The sequence below is a fragment of the Schistocerca serialis genome, chromosome 5, assembly GCF_023864345.2.
Source record: "Schistocerca serialis cubense isolate TAMUIC-IGC-003099 chromosome 5, iqSchSeri2.2, whole genome shotgun sequence".
NCBI lineage: Eukaryota > Metazoa > Arthropoda > Insecta > Orthoptera > Acrididae > Schistocerca > Schistocerca serialis.
The window spans coordinates 320,411,557-320,430,091 of NC_064642.1; the positions used below are offsets into that span (position 1 = coordinate 320,411,557).

At 40.5% G+C, this 18,535-nt stretch overlaps 1 protein-coding gene across 3 annotated transcripts in view; it reads right to left on the reverse strand.

The window, feature by feature from the left end:
- Window positions 1-18,535, reverse strand: part of LOC126481621 (balbiani ring protein 3-like) — a 253,215-nt gene that overhangs the window by 84,992 nt on the left and 149,688 nt on the right. For all 3 annotated transcript variants that reach the window (XM_050105511.1, XM_050105509.1, XM_050105510.1), the window contains 5 exons: window positions 12,425-12,610; window positions 4,363-4,503; window positions 4,019-4,219; window positions 3,676-3,891; window positions 3,376-3,585 (listed from right to left, as the gene is read on the reverse strand). In XM_050105511.1, coding sequence (XP_049961468.1) covers window positions 3,376-3,585; window positions 3,676-3,891; window positions 4,019-4,219; window positions 4,363-4,503; window positions 12,425-12,610 — 954 coding nt within the window. The remainder of the gene's footprint in view (window positions 1-3,375; window positions 3,586-3,675; window positions 3,892-4,018; window positions 4,220-4,362; window positions 4,504-12,424; window positions 12,611-18,535) is intronic.

Genomic DNA, 18,535 nt, shown 5'->3' on the forward strand with positions numbered 1-18,535 from the left:
CAGGCATTATTACATGTGCGCAGTTACAGTGGTGTAAGAAGCCCGGATGTTCATATGTATAAAGCACTAAGGGAGCTTACATTACACCACAAAAGAAACAGGACGTAAGAGGATACCCCAAGAGCATCGAAATTTCATACACTATACTGAAATGCATAATTCGGCTTGAAGTGCACACTGGTTTTTTTCCAGATTCACAATGAAGTAGGTCCCATCTGATATTAAGCTTTTCAGTGTGGTTTTTGGGATGTAAATTTTCTTGGAGTACTAGAACTTTATTATCTCATATCTGGTTCTTTACTATGGCATAATGCCATACATGGCAGTAAATGAAAATGCGCACTTGAAATTCAGCGAACAGTTGGAACTAGCCAATACTGTGGAACAAAACACTGCATTTCAAATAAATTGATTGCCTCAGTGGAAAGATTAACAAAGCCAAATTTCTTTAGCAAACACAAAAATAACTTCATTTTTCTGCAAGGCAATTAATGCTTGACTGCTAATAACTTGGAAATAAAATCAGAAAACTGAAACTAATAATATATTTTTGTCCTCCGTAATTATGTGAATGTATTATAATTCACTTCATAGCTCCCTGTCACAGTAATCGATTTTGTTATCATTTGATGTGGGAGCTGTAAATAAAGAGGAAACAGTGAAATCACTTAACGCAAATAGGGGTCAGGAGGAGACTAACCTCCTCCCCATTACAAATCAGACAACTCTGTGCATGAGCGAGAAAAATTTTTCTCATTAGCATCTGGCTGCTTGCTGCTACTGTTGATACAGCTAACAGCCACACTTCAAGTAGCGGGAAGCAGGGAGAAGGCATTGCTCATACGCGAGTCAACTGCGCATGCTTATGAGCCCGCTGGCAACTCGTCAAACGAACCTAATGTAAACAGTTGTGACGTCACGGTCATAGAAAGACATTTATTGTTACAAAGTGTTACATAGTCTTTGCCCTAAAGCCTTTGACATATTTCTGCTGTTTGCAAACCCTTGTGTGTGCATGGTGTTTTGTAGCTGTAAAGGGCGTATTTCCTTTGCCACTGAAGTTTTATTATTTCCCCTCTTGTTTATATTTTATTGCTGCAGTATAATTCTACAGTAGCAGGATACAGTAACAGTCTTACCAGTCAAAATTACAAAAAATTGACTGAAAGCTAAAACAATGAATATTTCCCAGAATTCCGAAAAATTCCAAGGTTTTTCCTGGTTTTCTCCCAGATGAAAAAATTCCTGGGTTTTTCCCGGATTTCCCGGTTGTTGCGGGTCGTACACACCCTGTATCTAGGTGTGACTGTGAGGGGAAAGTCATTTGCTAGGGCAGGCTGTAGAACTTACAAAATTTTAGAATTTAGAGAGGTGTCACAAAACAAATAACTGCAAAATTCTTTTCCAAATGCAGTGCAATTGAAATATGCTGTTGCATTTCCCAGATCGGTTGACACAGTTCATTGTTGGCTTCAGGCAACTGGACTACAAAGCGAATGTGCAGCAATGAAGAGGAAGCTCTATGGTGATCATCAGCTCCACCAATCAGTGTTTGATGATGAAAATATCTACTAAAACCAGTGAGGTGTAATATTTTCTGACAGACAGAGGCCGTATCAGTACTTTTCATGGCAAACTATGGTCCAGTACAAGTACATGGTCTGCTTGGTGTGCATTTCGAACCCAAATATAATTGCTAGACATCTCACAGTGGTTGTGTCTGTGGCAGTTCGGAAATGGTTGTGTTGCTGTGGACTTTGGATGCATCACAGTACAGCTGGCAGACTTCATGTTGCTCAGCATACTCATGTTACGAGTAATGTTACGATTCCTTCAGAGTGACAATTGTATCCTGAAGGATTAATCTGTTCCAGTAGAATCAGTCTCCAAACACGTCAGCTATAGTGGAGTACAGGTTTGCAGAACAGACTGGGATTTTTTCTCAACAAACCTCCTTCTGAACCAGGCCTAATTTCTATTGTGAATATACGAATGAGAAAAAGAGACATACAGGAGAAAACTGGCCTGAGCCCACATGAGGAAACCGGCCTGAGCCTGCAACAAGAACCCAGAAGGATTTTTGGAATTTCAGCCTAGTTGCTGAGAGGTGGTGGCAGAAAATGAGAGGTTTATTACTTATTTCGTAGACTCTGTTTCTTACATATGGTCATTGAAGCAGACTATTAAGTGCTATTGAAATCATGTACTGCTCTCTTTCGATGGCTGAAAAAATCTTAATAACAACTTCGAACTGTCTGTCCTTTTAATTTTGTGTTTTCTGTTACTTGAAAAAATTAACACACTAAAACAAAAAATAAATGATGAATGTGGGATTTAATATGAATCATACCAATGAGTAGTTGCTTGCGAGCCTGTTGACTACTTCACTGAATCACAAAGTCAATATACTAAGTACTATGATAGTTAGGTATTTCTTACTGATGCTCTGCCCTTCATCCCACCTGACCTTAAGTGCCTTTTCAACATCTGAGGTCTTAGGAAGGGCACCGAGTAGATTTTTGTTGAGTTTGTTTAGGCATGTGTGCTTCATACTGAGTGTCAAAAATATGTATCTTCCGCAACTACATGAACAATTACAAGTGTCCTTCACTTGTAAGAGCAGTACTGAACATTTTGTAATGTGATTGGCTCCTGCATAACATGGCAAGCAATTAAAAATTAAGCCACCACCATTTTTATGCTGTTGAGTGTACCTCTACTCTATAATAGCACACATAGAATTTATGCCAACACTTCCTGCTTGTTCCAACCATCAATTAGCCTGGTAAAATTGTTCTCTTTCTCTAAATCTATACTAACCATACAAAATCTTCAAACTAATTGTTTTAGGAAATTCATGTTTCATAAAAATGAAATTTAAAAAAATCTTCAGTGTATTAGTATGATCTTTTAGTTTGACTAGGTGAGGTGGTACAGTACTTAAGGTACTGGCGTTGCATATGGAAGTACAGGGTTCAAATCTTGGTCAGGGCATCAAGATTCATGTTCCCCTTAGATTTCCTGAATTGCTTAGAATGTTAGATTTACTAACTTGCTTAGAATGAAAACTACGACAGTTTCTTTGAAAATGAAGCTATTTCATTCTCTATCCTCATCCAATCTGAACTTGAACATTGTCTCCAATAAGCTCATCACCAATGAGAAATTAAACTCTAATCTTTCTTCTTTTTAATTTAATTTTTATTGAACCAGTATAAACATTATCATTAGTTGTTGCTGATTGTACACGGACAATATTATGAATCTTTTATCCTATAAGTTACTGCACAAAAATAATGTTTATAATTGATTCTTATTATTATTATTTCATGAAATATTTCACATCACTAAAAAGTCAACAATTTTCACACTTACAAACAGGTAAGGTAGGACACAAGAAATCTGTGCATGAGTCATCCTTGACAGCAACACATTCTTCTCCATCACCACATGTGAATCCTTCACATGGGTTATCACATTCACATGTTCGGCATCCATCATCTCCAGTTTTAAACCCATATTCGCACACTTGTGCACAGATATTGAGATCACATGATGGAGATGTACTGCGCCCTGTTCCTCTTGCTGTAAAAATTTATGCTTATTGTAATTTATCCAGACAGAAATATGTAAATAACAATGCAAAGTTAGCAATTAAGTAGTATCAGTACAAACTTCGTGACACTTTTTCACAATTGACTTTAGCTCCAGGCCCCATTGTTCCAGATATCTTGTCTCCTTTGGAATCAACACACCAACAAACCAGTCCATTCCTACTACACTGCTTTGCTTCGAATTCTCCAGTACTCTCTGAACATTGTGGGATATATCCTTTTCCTTCTTTCTCATTCATGGACAGTAGTTCAGCAAGCAATTTTTGCTGAAGGCAAACTAAAAAAAATCATATATTATGCAAAATAAATATTTATATATAAAAAATGAGAACAGTGACTAACATTATTTCTGACAGCATACAAGACAGAAAAAGACACTGCCAGTTAAGAAAAACATGACTTGCCTGTCACATCCTGTGGCTGACTACAGTGTTTACCACAAACATCCGTCTCACAACATTTCTGCATTGATGGGCATTCCAAGTCATAATTACATTTCATTCCACATGTTATAGAATTATTTGGGTCATTTTGGTCCCAAATTGGGCAAGAGCCAGGTTTTTGGAGACTGAAAGATGCTGGACAACATACACCATAATCATGACCTGTGGCAATATTAAATAGACATTAGCAATGAAAGCTTAGTAAACATAAAAATATATATTTTGCTCTTCTGTAGGAACAACTCATGATCATACCAAAGCGTTTAACTTCGTGTTTTAACAATTACTTTATGGGGTATGCTTACCGGTGTTAACCATACACTGGTATAATGGTGGACACTGTGGCTTTCCAGGTGATAAACCACAAAGAAATGGACGTGGTGTGTTGGTTATTTTTAGTGGTTCTCCAGATGGACACAGGTCATTCAAACTGCGGCCTCTTTTACCTGGAAAACATTACATCAGCTTCCTGTTCCAATTACATGGGGCATATATTTTTTTTTCAAAAGTAAGGTTAAACTGACAGCAGCTGTATAAATTTAGAGCACCTGTAGAAACACATGTGCATGCTGGCTTCCGATATGCCTTGCACATAAGCAGATTCCATTTGCAGTTTGAGATGTAACTGACACAGTTGGTAGTAGGTGAATTGTCCAACATAATATGTATTGTGTAATACCCCTATGTGTGTTATTGACAACACTGGTTTTACAAAGTAGAGAAATGATTTTGCACTGATTTGGAGTGATTTTTCAGGTAGCTCATTCATGGGCAAGTGCTCTACCAACTGAACTACCCAACCATGACTCATAACCCGTCCTCACAGCTTTACTTTGACCAGTACCTTGTCTCCTACCTTTCAAACTTCACCTACCTTTCAAACTTCACAGAAGCTCTCCCGTGAAACTTGCAGTACTAGTGCTCCTACAAGAAATGTTGTTGCGGAGACATGGCCTTGCCACAGTCTGGGGGATGTTTCCAGAATCAAGTTTCACAAGAGAGCTTCTGTGAAGTTTGGAAGGTAGGAGACGAGGTAATGGCAGAAGTATAGCTGTGAGGACATGTCGTGAGCCTTGCTTGGGTAGCTCACTCGGTAGAGTACTTGCCCGCGAAAGGCAAAGATCTCGGTCCAGAACACACTTTCAACCTGGCAGGAAGTTCCAGTATAATAATACTTTGGTATTGTGCAGTTTGTTCTTTTATGTGATGTAATTCTGTAATTTTTATATAAATTAATGTTGTTTAACAAGACTGAATTATAAATAGACAGAACTCATTAAACAAGTAAAATACAAATGTTAACAAGTATTAAAGTCCAGTATAAATATAAATATATGTAAAGAAATGTAGATAATTATTAATGTAAAAATACAAAGCAGAACTTCAGTTTTACATTCTCCAATTTTACATTTTTTTGAGATTCTATGCAGTAAATTCACAGACCCTGTGAAAAACCCCTAAGATCAATGCTGAAAATTCCACAATTTTACGTTTCTTACTAGGAAGATTTACCTCGATTCTACATTCTTACTCAACATCTCACTTGACTTTGTCTCATTTTCTTCCTATTGACATTTGATACGACTGAACAAGTTATAAGCAGCACAAATGACATACAGTTTGCACTGCAAGTGGTGGCAGAGTTAAGGGAGTATTTTAGGCCGTAAAATGAGCTCGCCTGATGGATGTGTGGAGACAGGGAGTGGTCCTTCAATGACTGAAGTGGAGGTAGGAGTGAAAGCGTTTTGTGAAGTGCTGAAAACATACTTTTTGGGCAGATCAAGTGCTATAGCAGATTTTTTAGGAAATAGAACAAGGATTTTATGATAGTACATTTTAAAGGCTTTTGTTTTCAAATATGACATGACACAGTTGTAACAACTACATACACTATTCAAGTATATACTTTGCACCACATACTGTAGATTGTAAAGATTGGCAGCAGTGATAGAAGGTGTGAAGTGAAACTGTAGCTCCTGAGCTTACTCTTAAAATTACATTTTACACAGTGTACAGAAATTCACTAAGCCAACTTGTAACAGCCTTGTAACACCAACTGTGGAAGTAAACTCACTTTTACAAATCTGTTTCTATCATTGAGTCTAAAATAACACTTTGCTGGGTTGGAGTACATTAAGTGCAGTTCATAAAAAAAAATGTTTAACAATAGCAACAATGGTGACAAAATTTGTCATTACGCAAATTTCCACATTTATGCTTATGGTTTAACCGTCTAATTGCTGTGATATTTTGTATTTTTCCTTGCTTCTTTATTTCAATTGTTGCATAAAATAAAAATTACATTTACAGTGCACAAAATAAAAATTACTGTATCTCTTAGCTTATTTTACACTTTAGCTTGTAGCTAAAGACACTTTAGCTTGTAGCTGCTGAAAATTTCTGTGTCCAGATCAATTCCTATTCGCCAAAGTCTGTCTCATCGCATCGGATTTACAGTCATTATTTTATTTAAATAGAACCCACCAATTTTTATGTACAAGCAATACACTAGAGGTCACTGTGCTCGTGTCACCAGAATATGCTGCACTTCAATTGGCTACAGGAAGAAAATGCATATCCCCAACATGTTAGATTCCAGTGCCTTTCAACGTACTTCAGTTTTCAGTTTAATTTTTGCTTTTTTCTCGGTGAGCACAAAGGAAAGATCTCTCAAAAAAAGCGTGTTTCAATGCATAATTTGTGGTCATAGCATGTCAGAAAATACCTCAATTACACTGTACGCAGATGCCAATTTCAATTTTTTGATAAGTTTTTACTTGCTGTTACAGAGTTGTAATTTTTTAAGAACTGATGAAATTTATTACCGGAATTTCCTTCACTTATACAAATTTTATAAAAGGTATTGGGGAGGATTACAATTTTTAATCATATATCAAACTACACACATTTTTGCTTGTATTTTGGGGATTTTATGTTTTCCTCCTCCATTCTATGTTTTCCTCAACTTTACATTTAAGACTGGATCATACAAAAATGTAAAAAAAAATGGTTTAACTATACCATTGTAAAAAAAATTGAGTTGTTATAAAATAATGTCGTATCACCGATTTTAAATAGAAATAGTAAAACTTTGTAAAAGTACTTCAATACACTGAAATTAACTGTGATTGATTTTATAATAATGTGATGAATTGTATTAAATTATAAACTTGTATAATGATAAATGGTGGAGACAGCTTGGTCAGTCTAATTGCAACAATTTTTAATCCATTTTCATGCAGATGGTCAGATTTTATAATTTTGTCTTGCACCTAATTTGAATAAAAGAAGATGTAAAAAAGATATGTCTCATTGATCATACAATGTAAGCTTTCACGGCCGGTATTGTCTTCACTTAAAACTTCCGGGCTGATAGGCCGTGGTCGAAGTATAAAACTCTCTCCTGACGTTTCGTCTCCGACTGCAGGAGACACCCTCGGAGGTACAGCGGCGTACTGCAGCAGTTCGCCACTGTACCTCCGAGGATGTCTCCCGCAGTCGGAGACGAAACGTCAGGAGAGAGTTTTATACTTCGACCATGGCCCATCAGCCCGGAAGTTTTAAGTGAAGATATGTCTCATTGTCCCAATAAACCCCCAAAATAACTAATTATGTTGATAAGTACATACAATGCTGAATATGACAATAAAAATCACTTTCACAGAGAAAATGGAGTACCACACCAAGTGCCCACAAGCCCGCAAATATGAGAGGAAAAGAGATCGGAAGACCATGCTTATCATTGACAGCCAAAAGGACAGGGTGTTCCTTTAGGATACGAGCTACTGTCTGTAAGACTACACAACCACAATGTGACTGTAGCTCATTACATAAAATAAAACTATGGGTTAGTCTGGAATGACTGATACAGAGGAGACATAGGGTGGTGGATTCCTCCAGGAGGAACAGAAGGAGCACTGCCATGCAACAATACTCTCCACGATAGTGCAATGTGGCCCACTAGATGATGTTCCATCTCCGAGTGAACAGATGCCTTATTTGCACCCACAAATCTGCACCAGGGATTGCCAAACTGAATATGAGTTGAGCAATCGCTTCTCTACCCAAACAGTTGACCAATCCATTCCCTTGTGTACGCACATGATATGGAACCCAGAGGGGCAGACAACTGAATAGGCAGCATGGTTAATTTCAGAGAGAAAATCATGAATACCAGATATCACTGTGTGACAAGAGTGACATTACTCAAAGGACTGACGACTCCTCACTGAGTCACTATGAATTAAAGCGCAGTCAAGGGAGGCCTGTTTACTAAATTGGAGGGCTCCGATAGTGGCTGTCAGCTCCACCACAAACAAGTTCCCAGCAATGAATGTTGTTCCTCACCAGCGAGAGATCTAAAACAATATCCCATCCCATCCACACATTTAGAGTCGTCAGTGTAAATGATGTTAGCACCCTGATAAGCCTGAAGAATTGAAAGGAACAGATGCCATAAGGTCATAAACATGGCATTCACAATCCAATCATGATCAGACCAGCACCTGGTAGATAAGGAAAGAAGCAGCACTACCCCCTCCCCCCCCTTCCCCAAGAGGAGTGGGAAGTAAGAAGAAAGCATTAAGCTTACACATGAAGCTAGTTTTTAGCTGTTGAATGTAGGGCAGCCAAGTCAGCTTTCTACAAAACAGAGTTCCAAAATTCAGGACTGCACAATGTCCTAATGCTGGTTGCCCAAGTTGTTGTTGATGGACGTTGGGTTTATGCTCAGCTTAGCCCTTTTAGTGCCAAATACAATCTGATCGTGATCCAGATTTTCGGCAAAAAATGCCAGTAATGATCTGATCGTGATGCCTTTCTCATTCGCTAGGAAATACTAACAACTTCGCCTTCAAGCGCGGAAAAAATGAATGAGAAAGGCATCACGATCAGATCGTTACTGGCATTTTTCGCCGAAAATCTGGATCACGATCAGATCGTATTTGGCACTAAAAGGGTTAAGGACCAGTATGACACTATCTTGCCACTGAGAAGGAAAGATACCTCTGAGCCAAATACCACTGAAGACCCTGAGTAGATGAAACTGTTGAGTCACTTTCTGACATTTAATCATCTGTTTATGAATCGAATCTGTGCACAGGGCCATATCACAAGATGAGGCAAGAGAATGGATGAGCCAAGAGGCTGGGCAAAGAGATTGTAAAGTTGATAGCCGAAAAGTATCTTGGGTGTTAGTGACCTGCCGTGAACTAAATAATCATTACAAACAGTGATTGCTGGTGTTTTTTTGCACCCACAACACTGTTGCTTACAACATGGCATGAAGGGGACTCCACTCATGGATGACGTATGTCCGAACCAATATACTGACCCCTCCAGATGCCCTTTCAGGTCCAGTATTTTTCCAACAAAATGCACAGCAACTTTGAAGCATAGGGGACGGTCATCAGTGAAGCGTGTTTCTTGAAGAGCAACTCAGACAGCAGGAGAAGTGGAAATGAGTCGTAATTCTGGTAAGCGACAGTAATATCCATTACAGTTCCATCGGATCATCACGTTGAGGGTGTTACGCATGAAGGGGCCAGGAGGTGTGGTCACACACCAGTATCACTGCCTTTCAATGGTGGGAACAGAATCAAATCAATGAACACTGGATTAGATTCCAATGGCGTGGAGGGGAATCGGGTGCTTCCAAGGTCACTGGAGTAGCTTTCTCCTATGATTTCTTTTTCTTCTCTTTCACTTTTGGCAATCAAGATCCTGGAGAGGCTTGTCACTGTGGATGTAGGAATGGACAAAAGACAGGCAGCTCTGGGATCCACAGTCTGTGGTTACCTCAGCTACCAGCTGGCATCGGGCCTCTGAAATGTGAATTTCCAGGGAGAGGGATCTCAAGAGGGAGGCCTGTCACTGGTAGACAATTGAGAAAGCTGCTTCTCCAGTTGGGTGTGTGCAGTGGTTCTTCAGCATGAAAGGGGACCGTCTATTGCCCCCATTTATCGACACTACTAACAGACTTCCATACTGATTGAGTAAATACACCAGTTACTGCTGATGACCTGGTTACAGTAGTAATGAATGTCAACATCACAGATACTGAACACAAACAATCTTAGTTTTCCTAGCTACAAAATATGACAGACAATCTGCAACCTTCCGTTACTGCATTTGCCAATTCTTGAGTAGGTTAGCATACTGTGGGGATCAGGCAGCATGGCCGTACAAGCAACTAGCAAAGATAGGAGGTAATGCACATGGTGAATTTTATTGAAGTGCTCGGCCACAGTCTCCACAAATTTGGTCGTATGTACATCAGAAAGACATACACCCAAAACAACTGACATTTAAAGCACCACATTGGGGGTGGAAAATATGGCTTCAAAAGGCAGCAGTAACACATGAATTGAACCTTTTCTGGAAGTTAATCCTCCTCGGATTAATGTGCTGGTCCCTACCCTGTTATCTGGCTGGTCTCAACATACAAAGGGGGATGCCTCACCTCTCCAAATGTTCATATATTTCCTTATCTGTCTGCAATGTTGAGGTTCTTATGAGAATGATGGTAACAATTACATCATCATGTTACTTAGAAGACATTAACACCCAGGACTGGTTAGCATTTGCAGCCTTAATTAAAATGGAACCACTTCATAGTTTGCTATAGCAAGAGAGTTTACCAAGTATGTTTTCAATATTCTCCACAAAAAACATTGATTTTGTAAAGAGAAAGGCTGCTCCAGGTGTCAACCAGGAAATGAGCACAATAACTTTATCACAAGTCACTTCCATCTGGGTTCCTCCTGAGGGACAGTCAAGGAGAGAAAGTTCCTAGAGTGTTAAATAACTTTTGACACTTAATTGAGGTCTGTATGAAGAGACTGATAGGTCATTTCATGAGACCAAATATGCGTCATGATGCTGCCCACTCAGAATGGGGGCTCTGCCCATGAGTGCCCAACTACAGCAGGCCACCTGGCATGATGGCCATTGCTTGGAGTCCCCCAATGAACGGACATCTACTTCTCCTAAGTGTTGGACAGTGAAAGCTCAGTTGTCAACAGCACAATCGCTGTGTGGTCTGGGTCTACCACTGTACAGGTACCTTATGATCTCCACATGGACTAGCTACTGGGTAGTGTGTGACCTATCCTGCATAGCCCGCACATCTGTAAAAATTCTGAAAAAGGTCAAGGTCAAATCCAGAAGTGAGGACTGAATATATTAACTGAAATATGTGGTTTAAAATCAGAGGACAAAGTGGAAGAAACTACTATCAGCATCCTATAAGTGGGTTGGGTTGTCAGATGGAATCCATTTTAGAGAACACATTCGAGAAAATATATACTCACTAAGTACAGCTGCAGCACAAAAGAGAAAGAATTACTACAAAAGCTCGCAACAAGTGTACTCATGTTTTGATTTGAGGCCCCGGGGGAAGTGAACCAGTTCAAAACTGGTTACTGATGTTCATGATGTGGGTATAGACAAATTAATACAGCATTATGATAAGTGTTGTATCAATGGAGGAAACTGCGTACAAAAATAGCCGAAGATGTTAAGAGTGAAATATGTAACATTTTTGACATATCTTCACTAGTTTTGTTTTTACTAAAAAGTGATCCTTACTTACAAACTAAAAGTACAACTAAACTCCATCAATGGGCCCAGGTGGGCTCCATTGGTACTGATCAATCGCATAATCACCCTCTGCTAATGGTATCATTTGGCGCGGTGCGGAAGGGCATGGGGTCAGCGCACAGCTCTCCGAGCCGCTGTCAGTTTTTGTAACCTGGAGGCTCCAGGTCAAGTAGCTCCTCAATTGGCATCATGAGGCTGAATGTACCACATTCTAGTCTACCCACCATGGAAAAATGCCTAGCAGTATCAGGAATCGAACCCAGGTCCTCTGCATGGCAATCAGCCATGCTTATCACTCGGCTACAGAGGAGGACCCTTACTTACAAACAATCTTCATAAACATCAACAATTACAAAGATAAATCTGTAGCTAACTAAGGTGCTGACATTCCTTTTAAAAGTCTTGATAACTAAACCATTCTCAAAATTTGTTACAAAATCTGTTTTCACTAGATGTATCGGAGAACAGCAGAAAAAAATGTAATACATGGTTACAAAAGGCAAAATTATCAGCCATTTCATCTGATGTCACACAGCTCCTTTTCTGCTGCTTATGATCAAGAATTTGTAATTGGAATACCTACATCATGACGCAAGAGGTCATTGAAGTTTATGCACTTAATCTACATACCAATAATGCCACTTGATCAGAAACTTTCCTAATGACTATGATTTCTATGAAATAGTTAAATTGTTAATTAGTTCTGAGTATTAATTGCTATTACTGGACAAAATACTGTAGCACTCATGACAGAGGTTTGTTACTTACATTTTGGTATAGGGGGGCAAGGTGGTGTGGAACATGTAGCTTCTTCTAGTTCACACATCAGAGAACCAGGACACTTGAGCTCTATGCACGGGTCATAGCATTCACACTTTGGGCATCCAGACTCATCCATTACAAAACCATGAGGACAAAGCATGCGACAGGTTGGCCCTGCACATGGCTTTGGATCTGCAAAAAAGTTAAGGTTAATTGCTGAAGAAATGTATACCTCCTTTGGTGATTTGTGGTTACTCAACACTAAAAAAGATTTTACACTCCACAATTATGTACACGGTGGATCTCTTGACTAATTTATTTTGGAAACTGGGAAGAATCACTTAGTTAACAGTCTCTAGTGAAACAAATAGGATTCACACAGATATACAACAACAAAAAGTCTGCAGTCTTACTTTAAGGCCATAATTCAGAATATTAAGTGCGGCAGGCTTATTTTACTCTCTTACTTTCAAATGTGGCAATGCAGTTATTTTTTAAATTTTGAACTAACAACAATTACATTCTGCAGTAATACTGAACAAGACCGTACTGTTATAATTAAAGACTGTACCAGGGCTTAAATAAAATTACTTAATGATTGACAGATTGCAGCAGAAGTGACTTTTGCTGGCAAGTAGCCAGCCAATCTGACAAGGCTCTACATGTTCCTACAAACCAAAAACACAGTGAGCACGTGGCACTTGAGCAAGTACAATGATTAGCTGGCACCACCCACATGTTAAAATAATTCATCACCACAATGAGAGTCTTGCCAAAAATGAGATTATTCTTGCTGAATAAATAGACATTTTAAGTATTAGAGTTATCACTGATCCGAGATGTTAAATATTAAGTGACTGTTTAACAGATGAAGATTTTCACCCACTAAAATGTCTATAAACTGCCTGACACAAAAAGAAAGTAACCCAAAGAAAAGTGAGATTTCAATGTAAATTCATATACATACATCACTTTTGTGTACAGTTAACATTGAACAAAAGAGGAATTGCAACATATGGGAAAGTTGGACACAAAGTGGTTCAGAAACTAAAACCGTGTGCTTGTGAGTTGTTACTGCAGACTACTACTCTGTAATTGTAACAGTCTATAGATCCCCTCTTTCATCTATTTATGATAAATCTAGATACATTGTTCAGGCACCTGTTAGACAAGAAATAGTTAATAGTTTGTGGAGATTTCACTGTAGATTTCTTAAAAGATACTGGCAGGAAAAATGAATTGGAATCAATTTGAGTGCTTCAATCTAATTTCAGTAGTCAATTTTCCAACTCACATGCAGCAAGATAGTAGGGCACTGATAACTTTTTTACAAACAATGCTCAGGAGAAAAAATTAATGTTACCTAATTGTTGATAACCCAAACAGCAAGGTCATCAATCCCATCGGATGAGGGAAGGGTGGGGAAGGAAATAAGCCATGCCCTTTCAAAGGAACCATCCCAGTATTTGCCTGAAGCAATTTAGAGAAACCACAGGAAACCAGAGGAAACAAACAATATACCACATTACAACACTGAGGCAGGTTCATATAAAGCAGTGAGGCTAACTACTGAAAACAGAATAAATGTTTTAAGAAACAAATACTAACAAAGAGATAGAGGGGCTGGCCAGTACTTACCTCAGCTCAGTACAGCCGATAGATACACATAAAACAGAACTGAAAATTTACATTCCTAGCTTTCGGAACTTTGTTCCTTCATCAGGGAGGAGAGAGGGGAAAAAAGGGAAGAAGGGAAAGTGGATTCAGTTACTCACAACCCAGGTTATGAAGCAACAGGGAAAGGTAAACAGGGAGGGTAGCAAGGATGGAGGCATGGTTGTCAGAGGGAAGCCAAAGATATTCTACTGTAAGTACTGTGCCAGCTTCAAACCAAAGAGGATGCATACAGAAGTAAAGAGGTATATAGTATAAAGATAAACACAACTATGTAGGATGAAAAGATGCGTGAATGGCTAAAGAGGAAAGGGAAAGAGGAGAAGACTGAAGAGTGAATGGGAGTGAGGTGGTTTAACGTAGGTTCAGTCCAGGGGGATGGCGGGATGAAAGGATGTAACCTGCTACACCGTATGTGCCATTTGGCTTCTCCCACCCAACACCAGTCCCTCTGAACTGCGGAGATGGGAACTTGCACTCCAACACATCCTTTCATCCCGCCATCCCCCTGGACTGAACCTACGTTAAACCACCTCACTCCCATTCACTCTTCAGTCTTCTCCTCTTTCCCTTTCCTCTTTAGCCATTCACGCATCTTTTCATCCTACATAGTTGTGTTTATCTTTATACTATATACCTCTTTACTTCTGTATGCATCCTCTTTGGTTTGAAGCTGGCACAGTACTTACAGTAGAATATCTTTGGCTTCCCTCTGACAACCATGCCTCCATCCTTGCTACCCTCCCTGTTTACCTTTCCCTGTTGCTTCATAACCTGGGTTGTGAGTAACTGAATCCACTTTCCCTTCTTCCCTTTTTTCCCCTCTCTCCTCCCTGATGAAGGAACAAAGTTCCGAAAGCTAGGAATGTAAATTTTCAGTTCTGTTTTATGTGTATCTATCGGCTGTACTGAGCTGAGGTAAGTACTGGCCAGCCCCTCTATCTCTTTGTTAGTATTTGTTTCATATCTTATATGAGATTTTCCATTAATCATTTAAATGTTTTAAGACTGTGTTAAAAGAGGTGGTATGAAATGAGTTATATATAGAAAGAGATGTGTGGTATATGTAGGGCTGGGCCCCTGCGTATCAGCCACCACACTCACAGATATGTTCCATGAGGCAGCATGGTCACTGCTTTTCCTTGGGAGGTTGTTTGTCAACAGAAGATCCACTAGGCTGTTTACTGTGAAGTCTCCTGCAGCCACCACAGAGGCTGGGAGTGCAAGACGCACTGATATACGGTGTGGAGGTCACGGTAATAAGTGTTGCAGTCACATGCAACTATCTGTATCCACGTAATCACATGTCCACATGACACCATGCATGTATCCTTCCACTGATGAGTGTTTAGGTCACCTCTCAGCCCCTCAACACCTATTTCAGCTCTGGGCTCCAGACAGGCTGTCAACTGCCTTAAATCTACACTTCAGACAACAAGGCCTGCCACTGCTGTTACCTATCAGATAGTGCCATCTCACACCTTTGACAGGATCATCAACTGCTGGACATCAGTTAGCCACACCTGCATTGGGAGCTGTCTCTTGACAGCCTACGAGCTTAATGCCTTGTGGTACAATGTCGCTGATCAACTCTGGTACCTCCTGGCTCACCACCACTTCTGGAAAATGCAGACCTGCCATAGAGGGGTACGCCATCAAATTGGGGTTTTCAGTTGTACCCAAGAGTGCACCTGCGTTGTAATGAGTTTAGTTAATGATTAATAAACAAAGAGTTGTTATTGCAATGTGTGAATTCAGAATCTTATCAGTCACACCACTTAGATAAGGATATTTCAGTGGTGATGAGGATTATGGTGTCATGTTACAGTGTTCTTCCGTCATGTGCCATATACTATAGAGGCGAGGAGACTGACTCTCCCAAATGTTACACTCAAAGTTCATTAGGATACTCAGAATAGTGCCTCCTTAAGATTTGCCCTCTCCAATGCCAGCTACGGTGCCAGCTCCTGGTCTCGCCTGTTATCAGACCACTGCCCTCCTTTGTGCTGAGCCCGACGCTCCCGTGCCACGACGGGACATTTTGCCCGGACAATGCTGTCATGGGTTGTCTTCATGCTGAGGGTGGCAAGTGCTTGGACAGGACATGGATGACAAGGCCACTTCTTTGTGTGTGTTTCAGTGTTTCCTGATGTGTCTTTTAATGTTTTTGCTGGAGCACAGTTTTAATTTTTTTGGAACTGATCATGGGTTTTTCAAGCAAACGTATTTTCACTTGCGTTCTAGTTGGCTTGATGGGGGCCAGCATATTCACATTTATTGTGTTGTGACAGTCTGTATTCAAATACTACAAGAGTGCTAGTTTGTCTACCCATGTACTGGACATGAACAATTCAATTCTTGGTTTCCATAACTGTGTTCGATTGCATGTTTATCTCGATATTGGTAGGCTTGCGTTGCAATTAGTGTTCCTCTTTTCTCAGTAGATGCAAGTTACTAGCAGTATTTCAGTGGCATATTCCTCATTCCTCTGTATATATGTAGGTTGTGGTTCTTTGCAGCATTTCTTGTTTGAGATTTCTGTTCACTCACAGGAGCCGTTGTTGCCTCAGGCCCTTCCATTCCACGTTTGGGCAATTTACAGATCTCCTATGGAGCACCTCTCTGTTCACTCAGGTTCTACAGTCTTTCTCACAGTCTTCTGAGTGGATGTGATCAGGCCCAGCATTCGAACAGGGTGTCCAGAAGTTTGCTTATAACAAGCTGGGCCATCTTCCAAAGAGTTTGATGCAATCTTGTCATACCATGCGACACTCCATTTATGGTTTACAGAGGTCCCTCATAGAAGATCCTCTAGTATTATCCCAGCCACTAACATGCCGCCCTCTCACACCAACCACTTATCATTGGCCCTTCAGACTCAGCCCAGTCACTGCTGGCCTGGTTGACTGGCCCTCCTTTTGTCACCAGCCCTGCCAATGCTGATACCCACTCTCTCACTGACCCTGCCACAGCTGGCCATCTTGTCATTGCTGGCCCTTTTGTAACTGGCCCTTGTAATGATGTTTCCAGTTTGTCACCATTACCAGCTCTGTGGTCGCACCAGCAACTGGCTTAACTGTCGCTGCTGGCACCAACACAGCCATCTGTGCAGCTACTTCTGTAGTCAGCAACAGACCTGTTGCAGCCAGCTACCTTTGTGTTGTTCCCAGTCACTGCCACCTCAGCCGCCGCTGCCTCCTCTGCTGCAACCAGCCTAGCTGTGTCCACTGGCACCACCAATTCCATCACAAGTTCCTCTGGGCCTTGGGTTCCAACTTCTTGTAAACTCTGCCACCAGTCCGGCCTATTTCCAGCCTTACCAATCACCACCTACAGCATCCACTTTTTGTCGTTCCCCTATGCACATGTGGCATGCTTCTTTCAATCTGATCAATTTTTTTGTGTTCATTAACTGATTGTGCTGTTGATTCATATCAGACTGCACTGGTTGGTGCCCTGGCACTTCCTCCTTTGGGTGCAGTGCTTATCTGAAATGGTTGCACCATCTCTCCTGAAGGGCAGAATGTAATACACGGAGGGCTTGACCCTTGTATATTTGGCCACCACACTCATGGATACACTTCACTGGCCAGCACAGCACTTACTTTACCCTGAGAGGTTCTTTGTCAACAGAAGATACACTGGGCTGTTTACTGTCTAGCCTCCCATAGTTGCCACAGTGTCTGGGGGTGCAAGCTTTGTCAATATGTGGCACACAGGTCGCAGTAATCAGCACTGAAGTCCCAGGCCCCTATTTATATCTGCATGGTTGTGTCTCCATGTGAAACCATGCATGTTCCTCCACTGATGGGTACTTAGGCTGCTGCTCAGCCCTCAGCACCACATTCCACATCGAGCTCCAGACTGACTATCAGCTGTCTCACATCTGTGTCTGCTGCTACTGCTACCCATCAGACAGTATTGTCTCAGGTGCTGGACATCCATCAGCCACTTCCACACCTGAGTTCACAGCCTCATGGCACAGAGCCACTTATCATCCAGGGTACCTCCTGGCTGATTGCCACTCCCAACAATTGTGGAAGCTGCCATAGCGGGCACCCACTGCACTACGTCAAGGATGGCTTTTTACTTGTACTCAAATGTGTGCCTTCTTGGTTTGAAGTTGTATGGAATTTAGTTTATGGTTAATAATTAAAGAGTTGTTACTGGAACATATGAATTCAATCTCTACCAGGCAACCCCTCGAGAAATGATACTTCAAGATGCTAGTGTCAAATTCAGTTTATTCCAAAGTAAATGCGTCAATATTTAAAAGTAGCTTATTACCTAAAAAGATATCCAGAAAATCAAAAGAAAGGGCAAGCCACAGATAAATAGTGGAATTAAAATAATCACATGTAAGAGGAAGACAGAAATTTATAAAAAGGCAAGAATAAGTCAGGATCCAATGTCGTTGTTGTGGTCTTCAGTCCAGAGACTGGT